At 52.5% G+C, this 25,629-nt stretch overlaps 3 protein-coding genes across 5 annotated transcripts in view; 1 reads left to right on the top strand and 2 right to left on the bottom strand.

Annotated features, from left to right (window-relative positions):
- ARMH3 (armadillo like helical domain containing 3) overlaps positions 1 to 25,629 on the top strand; it is a gene marked incomplete at its 3' end in the record, with an annotated part of 562,435 nt that overhangs the window by 133,913 nt on the left and 402,893 nt on the right. The gene's annotated exons all lie outside the window — the stretch shown is intronic.
- On the bottom strand, positions 90 to 6,426 carry NFKB2 (nuclear factor kappa B subunit 2; the record flags this gene model as incomplete). 3 transcript variants are annotated; one of them, XM_079706129.1, is made up of 22 exons in its annotated part: positions 90 to 374; positions 474 to 585; positions 699 to 871; positions 1,100 to 1,169; positions 1,299 to 1,450; positions 1,581 to 1,683; positions 1,808 to 1,977; positions 2,126 to 2,339; positions 2,432 to 2,546; positions 2,934 to 3,075; positions 3,155 to 3,357; positions 3,485 to 3,617; positions 3,856 to 3,994; positions 4,073 to 4,158; positions 4,287 to 4,391; positions 4,681 to 4,839; positions 4,934 to 5,040; positions 5,299 to 5,450; positions 5,528 to 5,626; positions 5,881 to 5,921; positions 6,039 to 6,120; positions 6,406 to 6,426. In XM_079706129.1, 22 exons carry the CDS (start codon positions 6,424 to 6,426, stop codon positions 250 to 252), a joined length of 2,703 nt encoding a protein of 900 aa, XP_079562255.1. In that variant the 3' UTR covers positions 90 to 249. The 3 variants fall into 3 exon arrangements, with proteins under 3 accessions (XP_079562255.1, XP_079562256.1, XP_079562257.1); XM_079706130.1 differs by having other exon boundaries at positions 90 to 371; XM_079706131.1 differs by lacking the exon at positions 3,485 to 3,617 and having other exon boundaries at positions 3,155 to 3,364.
- The window catches only part of GBF1 (golgi brefeldin A resistant guanine nucleotide exchange factor 1), a 123,812-nt gene continuing 111,835 nt past the window's right edge, over positions 13,653 to 25,629 (bottom strand). Inside the window, exons 23-41 of the mRNA XM_079728535.1 lie at positions 25,170 to 25,406; positions 24,795 to 24,888; positions 24,248 to 24,424; positions 23,855 to 23,919; positions 23,646 to 23,769; positions 23,376 to 23,447; positions 23,131 to 23,225; positions 22,321 to 22,474; positions 19,140 to 19,365; positions 18,462 to 18,622; positions 18,084 to 18,330; positions 17,759 to 17,964; positions 16,512 to 16,662; positions 16,275 to 16,405; positions 15,971 to 16,072; positions 15,574 to 15,687; positions 15,244 to 15,424; positions 14,964 to 15,092; positions 13,653 to 14,496 (exon numbers count right to left, since the gene is read on the bottom strand). Of these exons, the coding sequence (XP_079584661.1) occupies positions 14,216 to 14,496; positions 14,964 to 15,092; positions 15,244 to 15,424; positions 15,574 to 15,687; positions 15,971 to 16,072; positions 16,275 to 16,405; positions 16,512 to 16,662; positions 17,759 to 17,964; positions 18,084 to 18,330; positions 18,462 to 18,622; positions 19,140 to 19,365; positions 22,321 to 22,474; positions 23,131 to 23,225; positions 23,376 to 23,447; positions 23,646 to 23,769; positions 23,855 to 23,919; positions 24,248 to 24,424; positions 24,795 to 24,888; positions 25,170 to 25,406 (2,947 nt within the window). The 3' untranslated portion in view covers positions 13,653 to 14,215. The remainder of the gene's footprint in view (positions 14,497 to 14,963; positions 15,093 to 15,243; positions 15,425 to 15,573; positions 15,688 to 15,970; positions 16,073 to 16,274; positions 16,406 to 16,511; positions 16,663 to 17,758; positions 17,965 to 18,083; positions 18,331 to 18,461; positions 18,623 to 19,139; positions 19,366 to 22,320; positions 22,475 to 23,130; positions 23,226 to 23,375; positions 23,448 to 23,645; positions 23,770 to 23,854; positions 23,920 to 24,247; positions 24,425 to 24,794; positions 24,889 to 25,169; positions 25,407 to 25,629) is intronic.

The following is a 25,629-nucleotide window of genomic DNA, read 5'->3' as shown; positions in this document are numbered from 1 at the left end:
TGGCTGGGCCGCCTCCTCTCTCCAGTGCCTGGCCTGAGGCCAGGATAGGCATTTGGTTCCCAGGAACAAAAGTCACACACATCAGGGGCTGCTCTAAGTTGGGGAGGAGGCCACGCCCCCTCCCTTTCTCATGAGAATCTTTTATTTGCCCCAACTGAAGGGTGGGCACGGGGTGTTAAATAAGAACTGGAATAGGTGGGGACACTGTACAGAGGGGCCCAGGAAGGGGGCTGGTGGGTGGGCAGCAGTTCAGTGCACCTGAGGCTGGGGATGTCCGTGGCAGAGCCCTCCTGGTGGCTCAGGAGGGGGGCCCAGCTTCTCTGCTTCCTGTTCCACCGACTGGCTCCCGTATGCACTGTCCTCCTTCACCTCTGCTGGGCGAGTGGACACAGGGAAGGGCATAGGGAAGAGTCAAGGCCTCAGGCCTCCCACCCTCCAACCCCAGCTCCACCTTTCAGGTAGGGCCCCTTTACCTGTGCTAGGCAGCTTATCTCGGGTCTCAGGACCCCTCAGCAGCCTCACTCCCTCCTCCAGGCCCATGTCAGACAGGGCATCCAGCAGGCCCGCCAAGTCCCCACCAGCCAGCTGAGAAGAAGGAAGAGGCATGAGACTTGAGTTATGGTTAGGGTGTGGTGTCCCCAAAGAAGCACCAGAGATCTGAGATTGGGGCATGGAGCACGGGACGGGGACCGACTGACCTTGTAACTGCGTAGGAGACTGCCGCTGGGTGAGGCTGTCTTTCGATACGTGTCCACCAGACTGCGCAGACCCAGCCGTTCTGCCAGCTCTGCCCAGCTGCCCTGGGCTCCTGGCCCATCTAGCAGATGCTCCAGGTTCTGTAGGACTGTATCCTCGAGTGGCATCTCTGGCCCTGAGGGGGACACACACATAACATGTTAGTTACCCCCCGGAGATGGGCAAAAACACAGCTGAATGCCACCTTTCTCACATGGTAACCTGACAGATAAGGCAGGAAGGGCCACTGGGGGCAATGGACGGAGGACAGGGATGGAGGAGGGGAGACCTCCTTGAGTGGCCCTGAAGAAGAGACCTCTGTGAGCAGGGGTCTGGGGTCTGGCAATGGGTGGGGAGATCTCACCTGCAGGGCTAGGTGGGATCAGGGGGGGCGCCATGGTGTCCTGAGCAGCATTTAGCAGCAAGGTCTTCACCTGGGGAGACAGCCTCAGCCTTGACTACCTCCCATGACAGTCCTTAAGCCCAGGTACCAGATACTCAGGACACATCTATAAGCCCAGCTGCCCCATCCCCTGGTACTTCTAGTCCCAGGCTGGCCTCACCTTGCTGCTGCGAGTGAGGTCAAGAGGTGTGTGGCCCCGAAAGCTGCCTCGGGTGTCCCTCTCAGGGCCCTCAGAATCTGAGTCACTACCAGAGGTGGGGGGCGAAGGCAGTGGGCACAGGGGCTCCTCGTTCTCTGCGTGGATGTCGGCACCTGGGTGAGGGGGTAGTCATGGAGAGGTACAACAGGAGCCCACATTAAGGATGCAAAGTGGGGGGACTGGGAGGCCCCCCCCTTTCCTTCCCCCCAGCCCTGTTCGTATGCCCCTGAGAGTGAGACTGACCAGCCTTCAGAAGGAGGCGGGTGAGGGTCGGGGATCCCAGTCCAGCTGCCAGGTGTAGGGGTGTGTTTCCCGCAAAGGTACGGGCATTCACGTTGGCCCGGAGCTGTGGGGTGCAAAGGAGTGGTTGATCACAGCACCGACTGATTGGCTGTCCCTCCGCCACACCCTCCCCATCCCTAGTCCCTCCACACCCTTGGCTCCATGCCTTCCACAATCCTCAGTCCCACCTTGGTGACCAGATGGGTGACCAACCCCAGCTCCTCCATTTCTGTGGCTAGATGCAGGGCTGTTCGGCCCCCCTGCCGCTCTGCAGCCTCCACTTCAGCCCCGTGGTCCACCAGCAGATCCAGGCACTCGGGGCTTCGGGCACGGACCGCCAGGTGTACTGGGTACAGCCCTAGTGACACAGGATGCTCAGCCTGCAGCTGTGCCCCCAATGTGACCCCTTGACCATCTGACCTCGATGCCTCATGTCCACTACAGGCACTCACCAGGTACCCTCCCTGGTCCCCACCCTTGCCCGCTGGTCCAGGTGATGAACTCACCTTCGAAGTCTGGCACATGCAATAGTTGGGGCATGCTGGGAACCCCACTCCGCAGCAGGGTGCGCAGCAGGTCAGGGGCACTGGCACGTGCCCGAAGTGCCAGGTGCACGGCTGAGTCTCCATGCCGATCCAGCAGTGCTGGATCTGCGCCCACCTGCAGCAGGAAGCTCACCACGCTGGTCTGCCCGGTGATCACTGCCAGATGCAGGGGCGTCTGGGGAGGTGGGCAGAGTGAGCCAGGCCTGCTCCTGGCCTAGACCCACCTGACTTCCAACCCCTACCCCCTCACCCATAGATGCCCCTCACCTGGTGCAGGTGGTTGGTGAGATTAACAACGCCGAGGTGAGGGGCGTGGTAGATGACGTGTGCTATTTGCTCAATGACGCTGGTCTGCCCGTGGATGATGGCCAAATGCAGCGGCCTGGGGGTTGGGGAGTGAGACTCTGGCCTAGCAAGCCCAGCAACTCAGCATCCTTCACTCTCAAAACCCCGCCACCTCCACAACCTCTCTCCCTCGGCCCCGTCCAGCCCAGACATCTCCAAGGACATCGCTGCACCTGAACTTAATACTTCCGAGCACCTCTTGCGCTAAGTACGTACTATTATTGTGCCCCTTTAAAACTGAAGTGTGCAGAGATTAAGTATCTTGGACAGAACTAGAGCATAGCGAGGCCAGGCTTGAAACCGGGCGTGTCCAACTCTAGAGCCCTGGCTCTTTTTAAGTCCCTTTCCCGCCCCGCACCTCACGGCCTTCCACCCGCGCCAAGCCCAGGACCCCGCCCGCCCGGCCGCCCGCCCTCCCACCTACGTGTCTCCGTTCTCGTCCTGCGCGGTCAGCAGGTGGCGCTGTCCCGCCAGCAGCGCGCGCGCGTCTGCCGTGACGCCGTAGTCGAGCAAGGCTCGGGCGCTGCGCTGCGCCAGGCCGAACAGGCGCGCGTTGTATTCCCGGGCTGGGGGCGACAGGGGGTGTGGGCGTGGGCTAGGTCCCCACCCGCAGCGTCCCGACCGCCCGGATTCCCGAGGCCATACCTCGATGCAGCAGCTCCGGGGCCTGCTGTTCGCGCTGGAGGGTCCCGGCGGGGGAGCTCGGCTCTGCAGCTTCTTCCCCAGCATCCACGCTAGGCGCCTCGGAGGCCATCTGCGCCCCGCCCCCGCCTCCCGGGTAGCAGCCCATTGGGGCCGCACCGGACTGGTAGGGGCTGTAGGCCAAGGAGGAGGAGAAAAAGCCGAGGCTGCCACCTGTGGACACAGGCAGGACTGTGGGGAGGGGGCACCAGGAGGACTCTTGCAGATTTCTTCCCCCACAACTTTTCTCCCCTTTACCCCTCCCTCATCCATTCCCCTTCCTGCCACCAGCACTCACCTCCTCCTCCAGCTCCTCCATAACCCCCAGCCGGGCCCCCAGAGCCTCCACCCATGTGGGAGCCACCCCCAAAGGGCTGGGAGAAGGTGGGCAAGGCTTTCCTCCGCTTCCGCTGCACCTCCTCCTTGTCTGGGGGGAGAGGCAAATGAGATGTTAAAACCCCAACTCACGCCTTGCCTCAAGAGCCCTGTCCCATGTTTGGTAATGGCCTTTCCCCTGAAAGCCCTCAGGCTGGCTCCCAGTGTCACCTCTTCCTGGGACCTTCCCTACTGCTGATTTGACTCATGGGTCCCCTGACCTAGTTCTTGGGACCCTCCAGCCAAGCCCCCACCCTCCAGCCCCCGTGGGATCTTCAGCCCAGCTCCACCTTCCACCAGAGGATAATAGGTGAACTGTTTGGAGTCAGAGACATCCCCCCCACGCTTGCGTTTCAGTTGCAGGAACACAGTTACAGGACGCTCAATCTTCATCTTGTGATAGGGAGGTGTCCGGAACACAATGGCATACTACGGGGAAGGAGAACATAAGGTGTATTAAGGCCTTGGCCTAGTTTGGGCTCAGGCCCAGCCCTGGCCCTAGGGTACCTGTTTGTGAACATCTGTAGGAGAGAAGTCCCCAAAGGCCTGCCATCCATTCTCATCATCCTCGTAGAACCGAACCTCAATGTCATCTACAGGGGAAATTGAAGTTTGGCCACAGCTCCTAGTAGAATCTCCAGGGCCATTTGTCCTGAAGCTGTCCTGGTCCCCAAGCTTGATACCCAACATCCCTAGCTCCCAGCCTAGGCTCCAGCCTCACCTTTCTGCACCTTGTCACAAAGCAGATAAACCTCATCTCCACCCCGCACAGAGCCAGCTGTCTTGTCCATTCGAGAAATCTTCAGGTTTGAGGCTCCAGGAGACTCTATGGAGATGGGATATCAATTACTTGAGAGGATATAATAGCTATGGTCCCAATTATGGAGCCAGGGGCTTTGTATTATCTGAACAACCCCAAGAGGTACAGGAACTGCTAGTATCTTCATTTACTCAAGATGGAAGCCATACTCAGAGAGGGGAAATGACTTGCTCAAGATCACTCAGCTCATACATGGTGAGGCCAAGTTCAAACCCAGGCCTATCTGACTCCACAGTTCAAGGTTGCCCTCCATGCTCCCTCTGGCACCCAGGCCCCAGGTGATCAGGATACTCACTGCTGTCATGGATGGGCTGAGAGATAACTGGCTTCAGGGGCAGAGAGAAGGAGCCATCACTGGCTCGAAGGAAGGCAGAAAAGCGCAGCCGCACAATGCTCAGATCCATCACCTTCTTTAGCTCCTTGGCCTCCTGCTCCAGCTCCCGACGCTCGGCCTCTGGGCAGCGGGCACACATGTGACCCCTGGACTCCTCCTCCTTGTCTACTCCTTCCATGACCACCTCCCATGACTCCCTCCATCTCCTTCATACCCGTAAGGCCCTGGGACCTGGAGCGAAGCCGCTGTCTTTGAAGTTTTTGTATCATAATCTCCATCATGTTCTTCTTGGTCACATGCAGGACACCCAGGTTGTTAAATCTGGGTAGGGGAGGGGAGGAGTCAGAGGCCTTGCAGGCAGTTCTTTTCTCCTGAGGCACCCTCCCCACTGCCAGGGCTCAGCTCAGCCCTACTTCCTCTAGGAAGCTTTTCTAGTTTTCACTTGGGGCCTTGGGTTCTAGGGCCAACCAGGGTCTCTCCCCTTGGTCAGATGCTAAGCTCACAGAGGTGGGCTGGGGCCTAGAACTGGCAAGCAATGAGGGGGCACGCCAGTGGGGACCAGGGGTAGGGGGCACCTACTGGGCAGTCATGTCCTTGGGCCCCACAGACACTGCGCAGACCCCCAGCTCCGAGCATTGCTTGCCCACCAAACTGTGGGCGTGAGCACGAGGCGGGTCACTGTGTGTTACCAGGTCCACCTCGATCTTGGCCGGTCCCTCGTAGTTACAGATCTGTGAGGGGTGAGGGCTGTCAGTAATGCCCATGAACACTGTCCACTAGCCCACCCTCCAGCACTATCCTGGCTCACCTTGACAGTGGGATAAGTCTTCCGACCCTTCTCGCTGGAGGCACCTGGCAGTCCTCCGTGGGAAGGGCCTTCACAGCCATATCGAAATCGGAAGCCTCGCTGAAGGTGCCAGGGCACAGTGACATTGTGACCAGGAGAGACACCACCCCCCCGTCCCCCCGAGCCAGCAGTGACCATAATGACTGGATGTGTGTATCCTGAATCACAACCACACCACTGTGATCATCAGCAGCTACCCATCCCAACCCTAAGTTGGTCTGTGTCAGTTACCCTACCTGTGGCCACCCAGCTGCAACTACCCCACTCGCCCCCAAAGCTGAAGCCATCCCACACTATCCCTTCTACTCGCTCACCTGCTTAGGCTGTTCCACGATCACCAGGTAGGGGCCATCAGCTGGGGACAGAGGGGCCTTGCTGAGCCAGGATCTCTGAGCCCATTCCCAAGGCAGAGGGCACATGCTCCTCCCTTCCCCTCCCTCCAAGACAAGGGGAGGTCAGGGGACTTACTAACCTGTCTCTGGGGCTGGCTCCTTGGGCTCCACAGTGGACGGGTTGAATTTGAAATCATCATATTCAATGATGCCATCCAGACCCTGGTTTGGAGACAGACTGGAGTGGCAGCTGATTCTGAGCCACCCCCAGAACCCTCCACCTCTCAGCTCTGTAAGCCCTCAGGAATGACTCCCTCTCCTCCCCAGGCCCATATGAAAGCTCCTACTGTAAGCAGTTTGTAGACAGACTGACTGACAGGCAGGGTGAGATAATCTGAGGACATTACAGGTGTCGGGGAGTAGATGGCACTCCGAAAGACGGGCAGACAAGCAGACAGGCACAGTGGGGGCAGACGGCCGGCTTTGGGGCCAGGCGGCGTGACTCACTGGGTCGTAGCAACTGTCCATGTCTCTGGGCTAGGCCCGGCTCTGTCCGGTGGCTTCGGCGGGTCCTGTTCCCCAGAGTTTCAGGCGCCCGCCTTAGGTGGGGAGGAGTGGCGGGGGTAGGGAGAGACAGATCAGGACAGGAGTTGGGGGAAGAGGGGGGCCCAAATTTGGGGGAGGGTCCGATCTCCTCCAGCTACCCGTCCGGGTGTGGCGGGCAAGATCCGGTGGAGGGCGAAATCTGGAGCTGGGCTGGGCCGGCCCGGGGAAGGGGCAGGAAAGTTAGAACAGCTTAGGAAAGTCCCGAAAATACCACGGGGAGGCGGGGCCGGAGGGGGCGGGCCTGGAAATGACGCCACTGGCCACGCCCCCGAGGCGGGAGGGGCGCGAGGTCTTCTCGCTGGCCTGCGGGCCCCCGCAGCATCTCTACAAGCTGAGGAGCGGCCAGACCCAAAGAAGGCCCCGCGGGGTTGGGGGCCACCTCCTCCCTCCAGAGCAGGCGTCAGGGACTGGAGGGTCTTTCAAGGCCGGGGGAGGCTACTAGTCCGGGGCCAGGCCCGCCTCCGTCCCCTTCCCCTCCCCCGTCCTGGAGCAACCTCGGGATTTTCTACTCCGAGAGAGGCCACGGCTGATTCACCCCGGGGGGTTTTGGGGGGATATTCCTACTGTAAGAAGGCCTTCTCCCCGAAGGTCTGTAGGCGGGGGCCCTTCCCAGTCGGGGGCCCCGGCGTTCTGCCCCGAGAACCGGTCTCTGGGGCCACGGGAGGAAAGGTGTCTCCTCCTTGGGATGGGTTCCTCTATTCCCTCTCCCCGAAACATCTGTACAGCTGTTGATTCCCACACCGCACCTGCTTTGGGGGCCCACGCCCCCCCCCCAGTCCCATAGCCGTGTGTAATACATGTATGTGTCTGCATCACAGGTTTACAAGTGTGTTTCGGCCCATGTGTTTTGTGTGTGAACATGCGTGTACAGGTGAGCGTCCTTAAACTAATCAGTGTGGACACATGTCTGAGCATGTATGTAAGGGCACAGGTGAACATATCTTTGAGTTTCTGCGTGAAGGGTATGGGTCCAGGCACCTGTGCACGGGTGAGTGTGTTTTGCGTGTGCATGTGTGTGCGAGTCTGAGTGCACGGACGACCCTGTGCACCCGCCGGCACATGTGTAGATGTACGTACGGCCCGCGTCTTTGTACAGGGATATTGATGTGTATCCGCGTGTCTTGTTCGTGTGCGTTCTCTCTGGAGTGTGCAGATGCCGCTCTTAAGCTCTGGGGCTCGGTCAGCTAAGGGCCCTCCTCCTGCCCTTCCCGGCGTCCCGCCACCCAGGGGTCTGAACCCAGCCACTCACCGCGGCGGCGGCTCCGGTTCCGGATTCTCTCCTTGCCCGACCCACCTCGGACGGGTCGCGGCACCTCTCCAACCACCAGGACTCCAGCCGGGAAAGCCCCTTTTCGGCCCCCGGGAGGGGGGAATTCCCGTGACGTTTCCGTGCGTCACTCTCCATGCCCTTTTTTATTGGCTGAAAGTTTAAGTCCCGGACTCGCGCAACCAATCAGGAGTGAGTCAGGCAGCCCCTTAGAGGAGAAATATTCGCGCAGCGCGGGAAGCAGGAGTGAGAATGACTCTCAGGCGCTGGCTCTGGCCTGGGGACAAGTCCGCTGCGGGATCCGCTGACCGAGTGCCATTTCCCCAGTCGAAGGACCCGCTCCAGTCTCCTCACACACCCAGGCCTGTCCCAGCCGGCTGGCAGCCCCCGCTGCTGCTCGGCTTTATGGTGCGCCTAATGCTTGGCCACTTCTGAAGCCGGGGAACCCCAAGGGGAAGCTGGTTTGCCTCAGCCCTCTGGTCCCCCGCCCGGAGCGGGGCCCCGCTGCCGGGAAGACTTAGGGGAAGAGGAAGGAAGTTGATCTTGCAGTCGGTTCCAGAGTGCCATCTGGTGGCCCCCCTCTGGAGCCGCGAGGAGACTCCGTAATCTTCTCTTAATCAGTCGTCCCTGGAAGAGACAATCTGTACCTAAAACTTGTTCTATAAATGGCAGGTTAACAGCTGGCCAGACTTTCAGACCTGAACTCAGGTCTGCGCCGCGTAAGAGAAATGAGTTGTTTATTTGGGAGACTCAGGCCTTGCTCATCGATCACGGAGATTTGGAATATTAGAATGGAAAAGGCATCCAAAATTAATAGTTCAAACTTCCTCCGATGTAGGAAATTGCCTTTTATACAGTTTCCAATGTCCGCTTCGACCCTTCTAGTGGCAGCAAGGTCTTTCACAAAGTACTGAACTCCGAGGCTGGACATTTCTGGTTGGTAGAACTTCTTTTTAGGAGGTACCATGAGTAATCTCCATTCTTGGAGGCGTCCTCCCTTCGGCTCACCGAGGTAGAACACAGGCTGTTGTTTCAGATCTTTCCTGCAACTTGCCCCTGACCTTAATAATGGAATTACAGGCCTGCAGTAGCTCTGCATAAAGGGAGACTATTATGGCCCTTGATTTGGGCTATTTCCTGTCACTTCCCCCTCTTCATGTTGCCTGCAAATGGAATGTGCCAGATACTGTGTTAAGATACTTTAGTGTAGGGCTTCCCTGGTGGCGCAGTGGTTGAGAGTCCGCCTGCCGATGCAGGGGACACGGGTTCGTGCCCTGGTCCGGGAGGATCCCACATGCCGCGGAGCGGCTGGGGCCGTGAGCCATGGCCGCTGAGCCTGCGTGTCTGGAGCCTGTGCTCTGCAACGGGAGGGGCCACAACAGTGAGAGGCCCGCGTACCGAAAAAACAAACAAACAAAAAAAGATACTTTAGTATAAATTCTTATTCTTCCTCCCAGCAGCACTAGGAGGTAAATATTACCTTTACTGATAAATTAAGGCTCAGAGAGGTGAAGTAACACAACCAAATACACAGCTAGAAAGGGACAGAGTGAGAATCAAACCCAGTCTCTTAACTCTAGGACAAAGCTCTTCCCCCTAAATTTGTATAAAACAAAGCAGGCCTTTCCACCGCACTGTGGGCCTCCAAATAATTTGTCAAAATCCAGGGATATTGTCTACTACCTTCCCCTGGTAAATCAGACCCAAAACCGTTAAATTAAAATGGAATGAGGTTAGATTGGTGTACTACAACTTAGTGAACCTGTGCTAGTTACCATTGATTACAACTGTCCTTTCAAAGTGCTCATAAACCAACAGCTGAAATTGGCATGAACACTTCTAGTCTCCAAAAGTTCTCTAAAAGCAACCCTAGGGGTTGAACTATTCTTTTTTATTTTATTGATTGATTGATTGATTGATTGGCTGCATTGGGTCTTCCGTTGCTGCGCGCGGGCTTTCTCTAGTTGCAGCGAGTGGGGGCTACTCTTCGTTGCGGTGCAAGGGCTTCTCATTGCAGTGATTTCTCTTGTTGTGGAGCACAGGCTCTAGGCACACAGGCTTCAGTAGTTGTGGCACATGGGCTTCAGTAGTTGTGGCTCACGGGTTCAAGAGCACAGGCTCAGTAGTTGTGGCACACGGACTTAGTTGCTCCACGGCATGTGGGGTCTTCCCGGACCAGGGCTCGAACCCATGTCCCCTGCATTGGCAGGCGGATTCCTAACCACTGCGCCACCAGGGAAGCCCAAGGGGTTGAGCTATTCTAATTCTAAGATTCTGAGCTGTAATTTCTTTCTATTTATTTATTTATTTGTTTGTTTATTTTTGGCTGCATTGAGTCTTCATTGCTGCATGCAGGCTTTCTCTAGTTGCAGCGAGCGGGGCTACTCTTCATTGCAGTGCGCAGGCTTCTCATTGCAGTGGCTTCTCTTGTGGAGCATGGGCTCTAGGTGCACAGGCTTCAGTAGTTGTGGTGCATGGACTTAGCTGCTCCGCGGCATGTGGGATCTTCCCGGACCAGGGCTTGAACCTATGTCCCCTGCACTGGCAGGTGGATTCTTAACCACTGTGCCACCAGGGAAGCTGTAGTTTATCTGAAGATTTAAAAAAAAGAAAAACCTTTATCATAGAAAGTTTCAAACATATATAGTGGAGAAAATAGTATAATGAATCCCCATGTACTCGTCAGCTCCAACAATTCCCAGTGTTGTCCTGGAGATTTTAACTGACTCGAAGTTTATTGTTAGTTGCTATAGCTTCATCTATCTGGACTTAAGAAACCTCTTCATTGCTTGTTTTCACTAATTTCCAACCTAATGATTATCTCTGTTTCTGTACCCAGGCCTAGCACTACTGCTGGCCCAGAAGAGAGACACCATAAATTCACTTAATTCATTCAACAATAAATAGGGAGGGCCTATTCTAGAAATCAGTGTCCCTATTTGAAGACAAAAATCAAATGGTTGTATAATATGTCAGTTGGTGATAAGTGCTACAGAGAAAAATAAAGTAGTAAGAGTATAGAGAGTGACAAGTGTTTTCTGTGTAGCAGTCAGGGAAGTCTTCTCTGATGAGGTAACATTTGAACAGTGACTTGAAAAAAGTGAGGGGGTGAGTTATGTGGATATCTGAGGGAAGAGCATTCCAGGTGGAGGCACCAGTAGTGTAAAGGTCTGATACAAATGCGTTTGGTATATTTGAGGACCAGCAAGAAGTTTAGGTAGGTGAGAAAAGTAAGAACTTTGGATTTTATGCTGAATGAGATGGAAATCCATTTGAGGGTTTTGGGCAGTGGAGTGAAAATGATATGACATGTGTTAAAAGTACCCATTTGGCTGCTGTGTGGAGAGTAAAGGGTAGAGAGTATGGGACTAGAATGAAGGAGGGAGACCAGTAGTCCAATAGATGGTGGCTTAGACTTGGGTGGTAGTGGGTGAGGGTGGGAGAAGTAGTCACATTCTAGATAGATTTGAAAGACAGAAGCAATAAGACTTGCTGAGGGATTGGGTGTGGGATATGGGTGGTGGGGTGTGGGCATTGGTATAAGAACCTAGAAGAGATGAGGGGTAGTTGTACATAAAGTCAGAGTGATGGATGGTATTTAAAGTTTCGACAGTGGACATCACCCCACGATTGAATGTGGAGAAAAGAAGTTGACAAGCACTGAGCCCTGGGGCTTTTTTTTTTTTTTTTTTTTTTGGCAGCGTTGGGTCTTCGCTGCTGCACGCGGGCTTTCTCTACTCTTCGTTGCGGTGCACTGGCTTATCATTGCGGTGGCTTCTCTTCTTGAGGAGCACGGGCTCTAGATGCAGGGGCTTCAGTAGTTGTGGCTCATGGGCTCAACAGTTGTAGCATGCAGGCTCTGTAGTTGTGGCTCACGGGCTCAGTAGTTGTGGCTCGCGGGCTTAGTTGCTCTGCAGCATGTGGGATCTTCCAGGACCAGGGCTCGGACCTGTGTCCCCTGCATTGGCAGGCGGATTCTTAACCACTGTGCCCCACCACTACTACTTTTGAGCTGAGGAAGTATCATAGGAAAGACCATGGGGTTTAGAGTGAGACAGACCTGGGTTTGAATCCCAGCTCCCTAACTTCCCAGGAATTTGGCCTCTCTGAACCTGTTGCCTCATCTGTAAGAGGAGTAAATACCTCTACAAGGTTGGGTAAGCAGTGCACTTAATACTGACATATATTGGTGCTCCAACAATGTCACTTCTCCATGTTAGGGTCTTACAAGTCTCTAGCTTTCCTCTGGACTTTTTGAAACCTGCTATCCTAGAGTTCTTATAGGAGACATCATTAAGACCAGCATTTCCCTTCAGATTATTCTATTACTTTCCCACAAGTTTGGTCACTTCCACATCATCAGCCATTCTTTGTTGGTCAGAATTAAGGCCTGAATATTAGTTCTTCTTGTAGTTTCCCTTGCCTGACAGAGACAACACTGTCAACAACACAAGTCACGTATGTGTGAGTTGATCTTTCTATAACAGAATGAGACTTCCGACAAATGTTTTTCTTTGCTTGCCAGCGGGGAGGGTTCAGTTTGCAATTACTCCAGCTTCTTTCCTAATATTTGCAGACTGAGGGATACAGACTTTTCATATTCCTTTGTTCATAGGATGGCCTTCAGATTTCTATACAGTAGTCAATGTTGTTTCCCCCATAGGGAAACAGAAGCTTCTGAAGGCAGAGCTGTGAGGCTCAGAAGGGAGAACAGAGATGTTATAGCTGAAGCCAACGGCCCTAGTGTTAACCTGACTGTAGTTCCGGGCTTTTCTGCACTCATACAGAAATGTGCAAAGGAGGAGTGCAGTCTTACTCCTAATATTCCCAGGGGCAAGGCTTCTAGTTAGTGTGGAAAGCAGGCATGGTCTGGACTACTTGCAGAAGGAAGGGAAGAGGGAGAAACTAGTGTAAGAGCTGCAGGACTCATGTCAGTATTGTTCCACATCAGGCTGTTTCTATTTCCAAAGCACCCGAGGGAGGCACTTACAGACATCCAGACCCAGCAACATCCACGTGGTTGTGCTGAGCAAAGGGAAGCCCAAGGTGCTGAACTATTACATAGACATCTGGGCCCAATGAAGAGGTGAGTGCCCCTAACTCTCCATGAGGGAGGCCAGCTGGTAGTACAGCAGGTACCACTCTCTGCCCTCCCTTCCCCCAGGGGAAGAGACCATGGTGAAGGAGGATGCGAAGATGATGGAGATGCTTCACTTGGGAAAGCTTAATAGTATTCTGCATCACACCCACAGTACCTCACCCCTGTAGGGGCCACACTGCCTACCCCATACACACTCCCACTTGTCTTACCCTGATGCAAAGGTAAAGAAGGGGAGGGGTTCTCCAATCATGCTGCAGTGACTGGGATAGATGGAGGCTGTGGGATGGGAAGAAATTTTCCCTCCTCAGTTCTGGGTGAAAATGAATGCCCTGTGTCCAGAAACACATGATCACAGCTATGGGCAAGATAGCCTCCCACCCCCTAAGCCCCATGGGCTCCTCTGTGCACCTGGGACTATGAGGCACATCTGAGGGAAGACTTCTGAATAACTACAGCTCAGCTCTGGTTCACCTTCCCTTTGACCCCAGCCTAGATGGTCACGGTTATCTCTGATGGAGCAGTTAGGGAAGAGGACAACTGCCAACCCCCTAGCGCATCCCTGGTGCTAAGGGGGCACTGCTGTGATGGTGGTGGTGGGGCAGCAGCAGTGAAGGAATCCTGACTGCGTCCTGGCGTCTGGCTGGCTGGTGACCTGGGGCCACGTGGCCAGACTGTTGGTAGGCTCGGTCTCATTTCTGTTCATGTGATGGCCTGGGTATCCCAAAACATGATACCCACAAGCTCAAGAAGGAAACCAGAGGGAAAGGCAATGATGTTGGTACTAAGACATTTATTACATCATAAAAAATCCATTGTTGTCCTTTTTTTCCATATGTACATGCTCCTGTGGGCAGTCCCTCTGTCCAGCCCCACCTGCCCACCCTCCATGGTGCCAATCAACTCTCCAAACTGACCAACTAATTAATAGAAGAGGAAGAACTAGAGGAGGTTGCCCAGGGCTGATGGGAGTGGGGTTGGGAGAGGGAAACAAAGTGCAGAGTGGTTGGCTTGGCTCTCGATGCCTGACCACGGGCACGAGGAGCACAAGGGCGGGCACTGCAGGGTTGGTACAGTGATGCCTCCCCGAGCTGCCAGGCTGCAGGTGATACCTGAGTGTGCTCTCAGGTTGGACTCCCAGGAATGGAGAGCAGAGGAGGAAGGTCCCACAGACTGACTGTGGGTCCCAGGAGGGGCTATAAAAGTTCTTTTTCAGGTCCCCATCCAAGTAGCAGTGATAGCAGCTTGGGCTGGGACTGAAGAATTTGCGGCCCCTGGGACAGCTGAGAGGTGGGCCAGGGACAGCCTGGTAGGAAGCACTGGTCCTGATCGCTGAGGGACCTGCCTTAGTTGACCTCAGAGGTGGGCAGGGGGTCTGTGGGGCGGGGTGTGGCCAGGAGGGGCACAGGTGAGGTGGCCTCGATGAGAGCGGGGTTGAGTATGATAGGCAGAGTCATGGGGGGCACGCCCACCTGCAGTGGGGAGGCCAAGGGCTGCAGGATCAGTGGGGGCTGAGCCAGGGGTGGAGGCCCATCCGGGGTAGGGCTCAGTCTGCTGGGGCTGGATGCCACTGGTGATCCAGAGGAGCTGCTGTTGGCAGGTCGGGGGCCCTCAGGCTTCTCAAAGTCTAGAAGGAAAGCAAGGTGGCTGCAGTCAGACTCGCTCACATTCTGCAGCTAGTTTACCAAACTTCTGCTCCTCCCACTCCCTCCTCCCAGTCTACACAGTTGAGAGTCTCTGCTCAAAACTTATTCCAGTGTCCAGCTACCTTATATCTACCCTTTATCTCCTTTGCTGTACCTCCAGTAGGTTAATTTTGGTCTGGTCTTCATTAGAATTCCTGAAGGGCAACCTCTGCATATTCATTCCAAGTCCCTGATCCAGCCTCCTTCTCTGAAGCCTGAAAATCCCAGGCAGCTAGCTCATCATAGCTGACCTGGCCCTGCCATTTCCAATAAGAAAAGCAGGTGAACAGGATCTTCTGGTTCTTTCCTTCCCCTGGCTCACAGCCCATGCTCAGCAGCAATCTCAAAGTACCCCGGGCCTCCTTGACTTCCTGTTTGACATCCAGCAAACTCGCTCAGAGGGACTCACCACAGGTCCCCAGCTCAGAGGGCATCTCTGGGGGAGGTGGATGGCCGGGTGTCCTGGTGTCACTAGCAGCAGGAGTCAGGTGGGCTGAGGCCAGAGGTTTCGGCGCATGAGGCTCCATGGGCACAGGGTCTGGGGAGGGTAGAGAATCCAGATGGCGGCTCTCGGTGCTTTCTTTCAAGTAGAGTCCTGGCTACCCACTAGACTTCCCACCCACCCCAGGCACAGAGAACTAATTATTAGCTCCAGACTCTCTTTGATGAAGTTGGTCGGAGCCCCCTACCCTGGATGACAGTCTGCTTGAAGAGCTCATCTCGTAGGCGGGGCAGGAAACAGTCAATGCGCTCCCAGGTGATTTCCCAGAGGGCTGAGGGGCTGCCTCCTCGGGCATCCGCACTGTGGAAAATCTCTGCTGTGTCCATCACCAGGAGCATGTTCTTCAGAGACTCAGGGATGGCCTCTGACTGCAGGTGGCAGTGGGGCCATGAGAATGGGAAAGAGGGCATGGGGGGATATGGTAAGGAGAAGGCAGCCACCAAGGGGGAAACAGCAAGTCTTCCCAGAAGATGGGAGAGGAAGTAGGCAGCTGGAGTTGGGCTGAGGCAGAACGTACCAGTAAGTCACTGGAGCCTGCGTGCATGTACTTGTCCATGAAATCCAGGATGGTCAGCCAGAGGGCCGCAAAGGTAGAGAGCGACAGCAGTGGAGACAGGTGCTGCAGGAAGACCTATGGCCCCCCAGGCCCTTTCAGCCAAGAGTAGGGTAGGAGCCTTCTGCACCCCTCTCCAAGGGTGGGAGGCAAGCCTGCCCTATCTTGTGTGGGAATCCTGGATCAGAGACTCCTCTGAATTCCAAAATCCTCCCAGGTCCCTGGGTCCTGCTGAGTCTCCATAGCTGGGGGTCCTAAGCACCTACATTACATCTCTAGGTCCTCCCAGCAGCCTTGGCTTCCCTGCTTGTGAAAAGGCAGGTGTGGGGAGAGTGGGTGGGTGTAGGGTGGTGAGCAGTACCTTAGAGAGCAGGGTGGAAGCCCTCATCCGGGTCTCCTCCATCCCGCCCACATCTGCAGGGCTGATGTTTTCCAAGAGCTTGGTCAGTAGAGGAAACAGCACCTGGTGGGTAAGAAGCCAACATCTCCCTAGCAGGGTCAGGTGGAAGCCTTGTCCACTTGACCCTGGGCTGTGGTGGATGGGTACAGAGCAGGAGGGAAGGTCTGATACAGGCTGAGGATTGACATCAGGGGCTCTTCAAGCTGCTTGGCTCTCCTTGTCTTTAGGATTTGTACTTTACCTTAAGACCAGAGGGAAGTCCTACCTTGTTAAAACAGGACTCCCATTCCAGGGCATCTAACTTTTGCAGATCATGTACCAGTAGTGCTCGCTGCAGATAGGTCAGTGCCTGCATCCGCACCTGGCGCCGGGCATCACAGCACAGGCAGGCAATGCCTGAGAATGAGAACAGGCTCAGGATCCTTTGGGCATCCTGATCCTGGTACTTCCCAAGCGCCAGCTCCACCTCTGCCCCTGCCCTGCCTGCTCCCCTGAGGTTTACCCTGAAGTAAAGGGCACCAACAGTGGGCCCAGAGGGTGCGTGAATCCGCTTCGATCTTCCGGCCTCCTGTGTCCAGGTGGCGCTGCTCCTCCGCCCATGAGCTGTAGATAGAGGCTGCCCTTGTGTGTAGGGTGTGCATCAGGTCTAGCAACTGGGGTCACAGGAGGGGCAGGACATGAATGGAGTTAGGTCTGGTGGATCCCCTCATCACCAGCCCACTCCCACTGTCCCTGACTGAGTCCTCAAGGGAGTCCCTAGTACCGATCACACCATACTCCACCCCTTTCACCACTCCCTTCTCCTCAACTTTATGAGCTGGTTGTCCTAGTCCTGACCAGTGTTTCCCAAAGATGGGTATTACTGCTAGTAGCGGGGACTTGAGGAGGTGTGTGGACTAAGTATTTAATAACACAATTACACAGTGAGAAAGGTACTTTTTCACTACTTTTTCACACTTCCTGATGACAGATAAAGTTTCATCTTGTTAATCATTTTAAAAACAGCAAACCTCAGGCTCAGAGGCTTTGACAGGCAACAGTGTCTGGCCAGATTTAACAACTTTTGTTTTTGTAATTTTTCTAAGGTTATTCTATTTAAAGCAATTAATTCTCCATTTATTTAGTGATGTAAAGTCTGCTCATAAAACAAATTTTTTTTTTTTTTTTTTTGCGGTATGCGGGCCTCTCACTGTTGTGGCCTCTCCCGTTGCGGAGCACAGGCTCCAGACGCGCAGGCTCAGCGGCCATGGCTCACGGGCCTAGCCTCTCCGCGGCATGTGGGATTTTCCCGGACCGGGGCACGAACCCGTGTCCCCTGCATCGGCAGGCGGACTCTCAACCACTGCGCCACCAGGGAAGCCCAAAACAAATTTTATATGTCCTGAATAGACAACAGAATAACTCTGGAAGGATAAACAAGAAACTGATGGCAGTGGTTGCCTCTGGTAAGGGGAACTTAGCAGCTGGGGACAGGAAATGAATGGGACTTTTATCTGCTTACCCTTTTGTACCTTTTGAATTCTGTGCTATGTGCATTTGAATTACTTATTTCAAAAACAAACTATAATTTAAAAATGAAGCAAACAAAGACTTACAGGCGGTCCTGGACGGGGGGCACTGTGGGGACGCTGGCTGAGGCCCTGGCTGGAACACAGGCCCTTCCTTTCTGCCCTGGCTGTCCCTGGCCCCACCAAGACTCCCAATGTCAGGTACCGGGAGAGGAGAGGAAGTGAAGGGTGCCATACTTACGTCCTGACTGACCTGTAAAGACACCGTATGGTAGCTGGCAGGCACACCTTCGTCCTCATCATCATCACTATGCCCGCCCCGAGTGGCATGTTGGCTGGAGGTTCGAGGCCGCCGAAGCATTGAGCCTTCCTTGGATTTCTTCTTGAAGCGGTTCCCTTTGCTGTCATACTTGTGACTCTTGCCACGTTTCTCCTGGGACTTGCACCCTGAGCAGGGCCAGACCCAGGTCACATTTCCATATCCATGGGTACAGATGGCCTGCTCCTCCCTTTCCCCCGTAATTCATATGGCTACTCCCCAACTGCCCCTTCATCAGGTGACCCACCGCCATTCAGACTGGCCTCCACAAAGATGCGGAGAGTCTTGACACAGAGCTCAAAGTTGTCAGGTGTGATGTGGGCAGCGTCACGCACGATGAAGGACAGGGACTCCACACACTTGAGCAGGGACTTGGTGTCATGTGGCCCGAGGTCCAGCCCCACTGTTAGGCTGTACTGATTGACCAGGGGTGAAGGACCTGGCCAGCTGGTCTCCGGCCCTGGCTTGGAGTTATCGATGTCATCCTTCCCCACCTGTAAAGTACAGAGGAGCTGAGAATCCAGGCTTGACCCTGATCTTCCCCTAGCTGTCCTCTCAGAGGGCCAGGAACCTTTCCCACAGGCCAAGAGGGGAAGACTCACCCGCTGCCCGTATGCTCACTCACCACTAACCAACCGCTGTTGACCACATCAGCATCTGTGGCTGATCGGTGAATCTTGCCAGGCCTGCCATGGTCAGTGTAGACCTCCGAGTCAGAAGTGTACCCTCGGTCCAGGCTCACATCATTTTGATGGTAGGATGGGAGTTCACTATCTGATTGGGCCCCTGAGCCAGCAGGGAGAGGGGCAGAGTCAGGGTGGGGATGGGGAAGTTGGGATGAGGCATAGTTTCAGCTCTCAGAAGAAAGGTGCTGAAGCCTGGCCTCTCTTTTCTCTTGGTCTGGATTAGTTTCAGCCCTGTCACCAGAGGGCTGAAGGATGGCCTGGAGAGCTTCTCTCTTGACCAAATGGGGCAGCAGGCTAATTTGGGCTCCTGATGGCATCTAGTAGCAGCTGTTGGGGAGGGAGGTGGCAGTGAGGACAGAGTTTCTGAGAAAACAGTCCTCAGGACAGTAGGAAGCCTGGCTTCATAGCCTTCTCCATTGCCTACTTGCCTTTATGCTGTTTAATCTGTGGGTAATGGGGAGAGGCCTGTTAGGCACAGGAAGCTCTGGAAGCAGATGGCAGAAGCCAGGGGTATTCAATCTGCTGAACATAACAACCTGCATTTTGTTTTCCTGTCTCAACCACTGGGGCCATAATTGTTTATCTGCCAGTGTGGGTCTCTCTGGGAAAGGGCTTACCAGCATCAGGTGCATCGGCCCTGGCTGTGGCCTGCAGGGCAGCTGGAGGCTTTACACCTGAGCCAATGCACTCCAGCAGCGTGAAGAGGGTGGCCCAGTCATCACTTGAGTGGATGTTGGCTGCGTTAGTCTTAAGGAGTTCATGGAGCCCATAGGCTACCTGGTGACTGACTCGGGACAACACGCTGGGCTTCATTAGTAGCAAAATGCGCAGGGAGAGCAGTACCTGGGGCAGGAGAGGGAGCAGGAAGTTGAAGTGGGCACACGCGTCTTGTCTAGCCTCCCTCCCCACCAGCCTCCCTAGGCTAGTGAGGATAGTTTTGGCTAAGACCCAATTTAGGGTACTCTGTGGACAGATGGCCAGGGGCTAGGAATGGGGGCAAGAAAGAGGCAGGTGTGGTTATAAAAGGGCAACACGAGGGATCCTGTGGTGTTGGAACTATTCAGCATCTTGGCTAGTGGTGGATACACAAACCTATGCAAGTGCTTAAATTGTGTAGAACTTAATACGTGTATGAATACAAGTAAAACTGGGGAAATCTGAATAAGATTAGTGAATTGTATCAATGTCAGTATCTTGGTTATGATACTACACTATAGTTTTGCACAATGCTACCACTGGGGTAAAGTGGGTAAAGTGTACAGACAGCCCCCAACTTATGATAATTCAACTTAGATTTTTTTGACTTCACAATGGTATAAAAGTGATACACATTCAGTAGAAACCATACTGAGAGTTTTGATTTTTTCCAGGGCTACTGAGATGCAGCACAATACTCTCTTGTGATGCTGGGCAGTGGCAGGGAGCCACAGCTCCCAGTCAGCCATGCCATTATGAGGGTAAACAACTGATGCACTTAGAACCATTCCCTACCCAGACAACCATTCTGTTTGCCACTTTCAGTACAGTATTCAATAAATTACCTGAGATATCCAATACTTTATTATAAAATAGACTGCATATGAATCTATAATTATCTCTATTTTAAAAACTTAATTTTTAAAAAACTGAAAAAAAGACCAGTAACATTATGCAAAACTACAGCATAATATCATAACCAGGATACTGACATTGATACAGTTCACTAATCTTATTCAGATTTCCCCAGTTTTACTTGTACTCATATGTGTATTAAGTTCTACACAATTTAAGCACTTGTGTAGGTTTGTGTATCCACCACTAGCCAAGATGCTGAATAGTTCCAACACAACAGGATCCCTTGCGTTGCCCTTTTATAACCACACCTGCCTCTTTCTTGCCCCCATCCCTAGCCCCCGGCCATTTGTCCACAACTTCTAAAACCTCGTCAATTCAAAAATGTCATATAAATGGAATGATGTAGTATATAACCATTTGGGATTGGCTTTTTTCACTTAGCATAGTTCCTTGGACAGTCATGCAAGTTGCTGCATGTATCAATAGTTTGTTGCTTTTAATTGCTAAATAGTATTCCATGGTATGTATGTACTACACTTTATGTTGAAAACCATCTGGGCTGATTCTAGTTTTTGGCTACTAAAGATCCTGTGAACATTCATGTATAGGTTTTTATAAAAGTAAACTTTCATTTCTCTGGGATAAGTGCCCAAGAGTGCAACTGCTGGACTGTGTTGTAAGTGGATGTTTAGTTTTTTAAGAAACTGCTCTATCATTTTACATTCCTACCAGAAATTTATGAGTGACCCACATCCTTGTCTGCATTTGGTATTATCACTGTTTTTCACTTTAGCCATTCTGACAGGTGTGTAGTGGTATCTCACTGTGGTTTTAATTTGCATTTCCCTGTTGGATAATGATGATGAACATCACTTAAGCTTCTTCATGTGCTTATCTGCCATCTGTATATCTTCTTTATATCCTTCACCCATTTTCTAATTGGTCTGTTTTTTTTTTACTGTTATGTTTTGAGTTCTTTTATATTTTAGGTATTAGTCTTTTTTCAGATATTTGATTTGCAAACATACACTCCTTGTCTTTACCTCCTTTTCACACTGGGCTCTCAGAGTAGAATTTTTAATATTGATGAAATCTACCAGTTTTTCCTTTTATGGATTGTATTTTTGGTGTCAAGTCTAAGAACTTTTTGCCTAGCTCCCAAAGATATCCTCTTATTTTTCTTTCTAAGGTTTCATAGTTTTACATTTTACATTTAATTCTATGATTCATTTTGAGTTAATTTTTCTATAAGGTATGAGGCTTAGGTCAAGGTTCATTTCTCCCCCACCCCCCGACCATGGATTTCAATTGCTCCAGCAATTAAAAGGATTATCCTTCCTCCACTGAATTGTTTTTGTACCTTTGTCAAAAAATTAGTTAGGCATCTTTGTGTGGGTCTATTTCTGGTTTCTCCTGTTACATTGATGCATGTGTCCGTCCCTCCAAAAATACCACAGTGTTGATTACTATAGCTGTATAGTAAGCCTTAATATCAGATGGAGTGATTCCTCCCACGTTTTTTCTCAAAATATTCAGCTATTCTAGGGCCTGTGCTTTTCCATCTTAGAATAAGCTTCTCTATGTCTACAAAAAAACCTTGCTGGGATTTTCATAGGAGTTGCATTAAACTTACAGATCAATTAAGGGAGGAATGACGTCTTCACTACGTTGAGTCTTCCAATCCACGCATATGGTATGTCTCTTCATTTATTTGGGTCTTTTTTAATATTAGCATTTGTAAGTTTCAGCATACGGATCCTATACATGTTTTGTTAGGTGTATAGCTAAGTATTTGATTTCATTTGGAGAACTTGTAAATGGTTTCATTTTCTATATGTTCATTGTTAGTATAAAGAAATGTGATTAATTTTTGTGTATTGATCTTATATCTTGTGACCTTCCTGAACTCATTTCTATGCTGTTTGTCTTTTATAAATTGGGTGAAGAGATCTCAGGAGGGTCCTAAGCATGAGAGCTGGGAAATCAGGTATGGGGCTGGGACTGCCACAAGGCAGCAGCAGTCCAGTCCTACTGAGCAGAGGTGCTGAGTACTAGCTTCATGCCTGAGGCCATTCCACATTCACTCCCAATGTCCCTGTTAGGCTCCCCTAGCCCTGTGGTAGGTTACTGGGCTCATGCTATGGGGCACTAAATGAAGTCTCTGTCTCAGGCCATATCCATAACTGATACTGTGGCTTTAGTCCCTTGTATACCTTCCTGCCCTCCCAGCTGCACTCAGCTTACCTGGCCACTGATCTCTTCTCTCCGGAGTAGTCGAATGGCTAGGCGCAGCAGCCCCACCACTGCCCGCTCCACAAGGAAGCAGAAGTCCTGTGCCTGGACACATAGGTGGTATAGATGGTCTCGAACAGTCTGCCACACACAGCCCACACGGTCCCTGAGAAACATAAGGGATGAGGATAGTCTCAGCTGTAAAGGCCACTGGGCAATAAAACTCTTTTTCTTTTTTTTTTTTTATAAATTTATTTATTTATTATTTATTTTTGGCTGTGTTGGGTCTTCGTTGCTGCACGCCTGCTTTTTCTAGTTGTGGCAAGCAGGGGCTACTCTTCGTTGCAGTGTGCAGCTTCTCATTGCTGTGGCTTCTCTTGCTGCGGAGCATGGGCTCTAGGCGCTTGGGCTTCAGTGGTTGTGGCACGTGGGCTCAGTAGTTGTGGCACTCGGGCTCAGTAGTTGTGGCTCGAGGGCTCTAGAGCTCAGGCTCAGTAGTTGTGGCGCACGGGCTTAGCTGCTCCGCGGCATGTGGGATCTTCCCAGACCAAGGCTCGAACCCGTGTCCCCCGCATTGGCAGGCGGATTCTTAACCACTGCACCACCAGGGAAGTCCCAGCCTCTTTTTCTGATTGAGGCTAGGTCCTTCAGGGCTCAGTGGTATTATACCCTAAGCAGGCAGCTATAATGAGCAAGCTTCTCCTCCACTGCCTATAGCTTCATGTGCTTCTTGTCCCTAGAGCCCACTCTGCAAGATTACTCCAGGCTTCCATCCCTTTGGCACAAGCCCAGTATGAGGCCTGCCTAAAGACTGCCTTCTACCTGTTCTCCAGCACAATCCTCAGCAGCATCTCCAGGCAGAAAGCAGCATCCTCTTCATCATAGGTCTCTTCATCTGGTGTCACTGAGACCAGAGCCTGGAGGAGAATAATAGCAGGAAAATAGGCATGGAGGAGAAGCCAGCCACTGGCCCACCCCTGACAGAAACTGAGGCATACAGCACTATCCCTGTCTCCCCTCCCAGACCCAGCCAGCCCTTTCACTCCTCTTCCCTCTTCACTCTGTACCTTCATGAGCTCCTGCAGTGACTCCAGCTGGAGGAATTTGCTTTCTGTGATCATCTTTTCTGGGTCACATTGCTAGAGGGGGCACAAGAGAGGGGTTATTGATAAGGACTAGAGGGAAGAGAATGTTCCCAAGAAGCCAGGGAGAGAGGGCAGAAGGAGTCAGCTCTGGTCACAAACCCTAGATGACCCTATTCTTCAGTTCACAGGACAGTGTCTACCTAGTAGAGAACGGTCTAGGCTTGTTCACCAGGGGTAGGCAGGGGCAGTTACCTTGATACAGTCCAAGGCCATTCTCTTGGCCTCTTGGTTCTCAGTGGATGGGCCTCGCACGCTAGACTGCTCAGTACCACTTAGTGTCAGCCAGCTCACGAAGCTCAGCACTGTCGACTCTCCTCTGTAGAAAGAGAGTACAAGCTCTAGTGAGCTCCAGAGTTCTAATCCTCCCTCTGCAAGGTCTCCAGCCTCTGATGTCCCCTCACCGGTTTGATGGTGTCTCTTCCCGTTGTAGAGAGATCTTGCCATTGGGATCCACAAAATCTTCTACCTGGAAAATCAGGTCAAGAATAATTTCTTTCGACATGCCCTCTGCATTTCCTGCTCTGCCATGCAGTTTTCTGGCTTTCTTCCTGTTGCCCTCTGCCCTACACTATTGACTGGGCCCCTCCAATTGATGACTGGCAACGACTTCTACCAGCCCTCCTTTACAGCTATCCCCATGGACAAAGATCTGTGGTCTTACATTTGAGGCGTTCCTGGTAAGTTTCAGCATGCATCAGGCCCAGTGCTACTCTCAACCAGTTCTATATGCAGACAGTACGTAATCTTGGAGCTCTTGCCTTGTTATTACTGATTAGTCTCCTACCAAGAATTACCTCCACCATAGCCTTGGGCAGCAGTTGGGCTCGGAAGAGCTGCAGCATGGCCTCCATGATATTCTTCCAGCCCTCCCGCAGGATGTCACCATGACGATGGGCCAAATGAAATACTGTCTTGGCTGCAATGTGGGCTTTAGGGTTGCTTCCAAACACAGTGGGCAGGTTCTCAATGGACTGGAAAGGAAGATGAGATGAGGCTTAGGGCCTGGCAAATGTCTTGAAAAGAGATTCTCTTAGGCCTCTACCTATGGTTCCTGAGGGTCCTTCTGCTAGTTCTGCTTCAATCCCCCATAATACTGGTGGGAAGGGCTACCCTGGCTAAGACCTTCTCCACTATTGCATCTCTTCTCTCATCCCCATTATATAAGGTAATGCTATTCTCATCCTAGGGTGTGTCAGACAGAAATGGCTAAGCTCTACTGTAGTCCAGGGGTAGTGAGAGAATATGCTGATGGAAACCAGCTCCACAGATAAGGGTAGGTCTATGGCTAAAAGAGAGGTCTTCCTTTGGAACTCCAAGTACACAGTTCCTGTCCCTGCTCACCTCACTGCTGAGAGCTGTGAATTTGCATAGAGAGATGATGAGATTGTCAAACACATCACTGAGGCCATAGTGGGCGGAGATCATGGCGCACTTCCTGTAACGTCACATACCAGATACAGTCACTGAAAGGCCAGGCAGCCCTTCCAAGTCCCCAAGGAGGCTTGCTTGGGATTCTTCCCTAATCAGTCCCAGGAAGAAACCTTTTACTCTTGAGTCTGTTTAAGACTGAGCTTTCCCAAGCTTCAGCCTCCCTGAAAAACTCAGGAGGAACCCATTCTAAGGAAAATAAGAGTAGGAGTCAGAGAGGCATGGAGGCAACCAAGTTAACTCAGAGAGGTGGGAAGGAGATCAAGACCAAAGTCACACTCTGGCTACCTGAAGCCTGAGATGGCTTTTTGGATGATTGTCTCCTCAAGGCTTTTGTCAAAGACATAAGAAAGAGCAGCAATAGTGGGGCCCCAGGTCATGGTGAAGAGGTCAAGATCGTAGCTGCCAGCAGGCACACGTAGGAATATGCCTTCTGGGGTGGCACCTCGATGAAGCAGCACATTCCACACATAATTCTCCCGAACCAGGCCTGTCTGCTCCTCAGGCATCACAATTTCCTCATTCCTGTCAGGAGGTAACAAAAGGAGTAGGTGCACTGCTCTGAACCTGACTGGTTACAAACTAGGACAAGGGGCTTTCTGCCCATTACTGACACTTTCCTTCAATGAGAGGTCATCAAAACTGCAGCTCAGTGGTCTGCTTCCCTCCCCACCAGTGGCACCAAGGAGAAAGAAAGGAGGCATTCCATAATCTCCAAGCCCCATCTCTAAGTGGGCCTTTAGTTCTA

Source organism: Hyperoodon ampullatus (assembly GCF_949752795.1).
Source record: "Hyperoodon ampullatus genome assembly, chromosome: 1".
NCBI lineage: Eukaryota > Metazoa > Chordata > Mammalia > Artiodactyla > Ziphiidae > Hyperoodon > Hyperoodon ampullatus.
The sequence above is the reverse complement of the archived record's forward strand: the minus strand, read 5'-3'. Positions and strand labels throughout refer to the sequence as shown.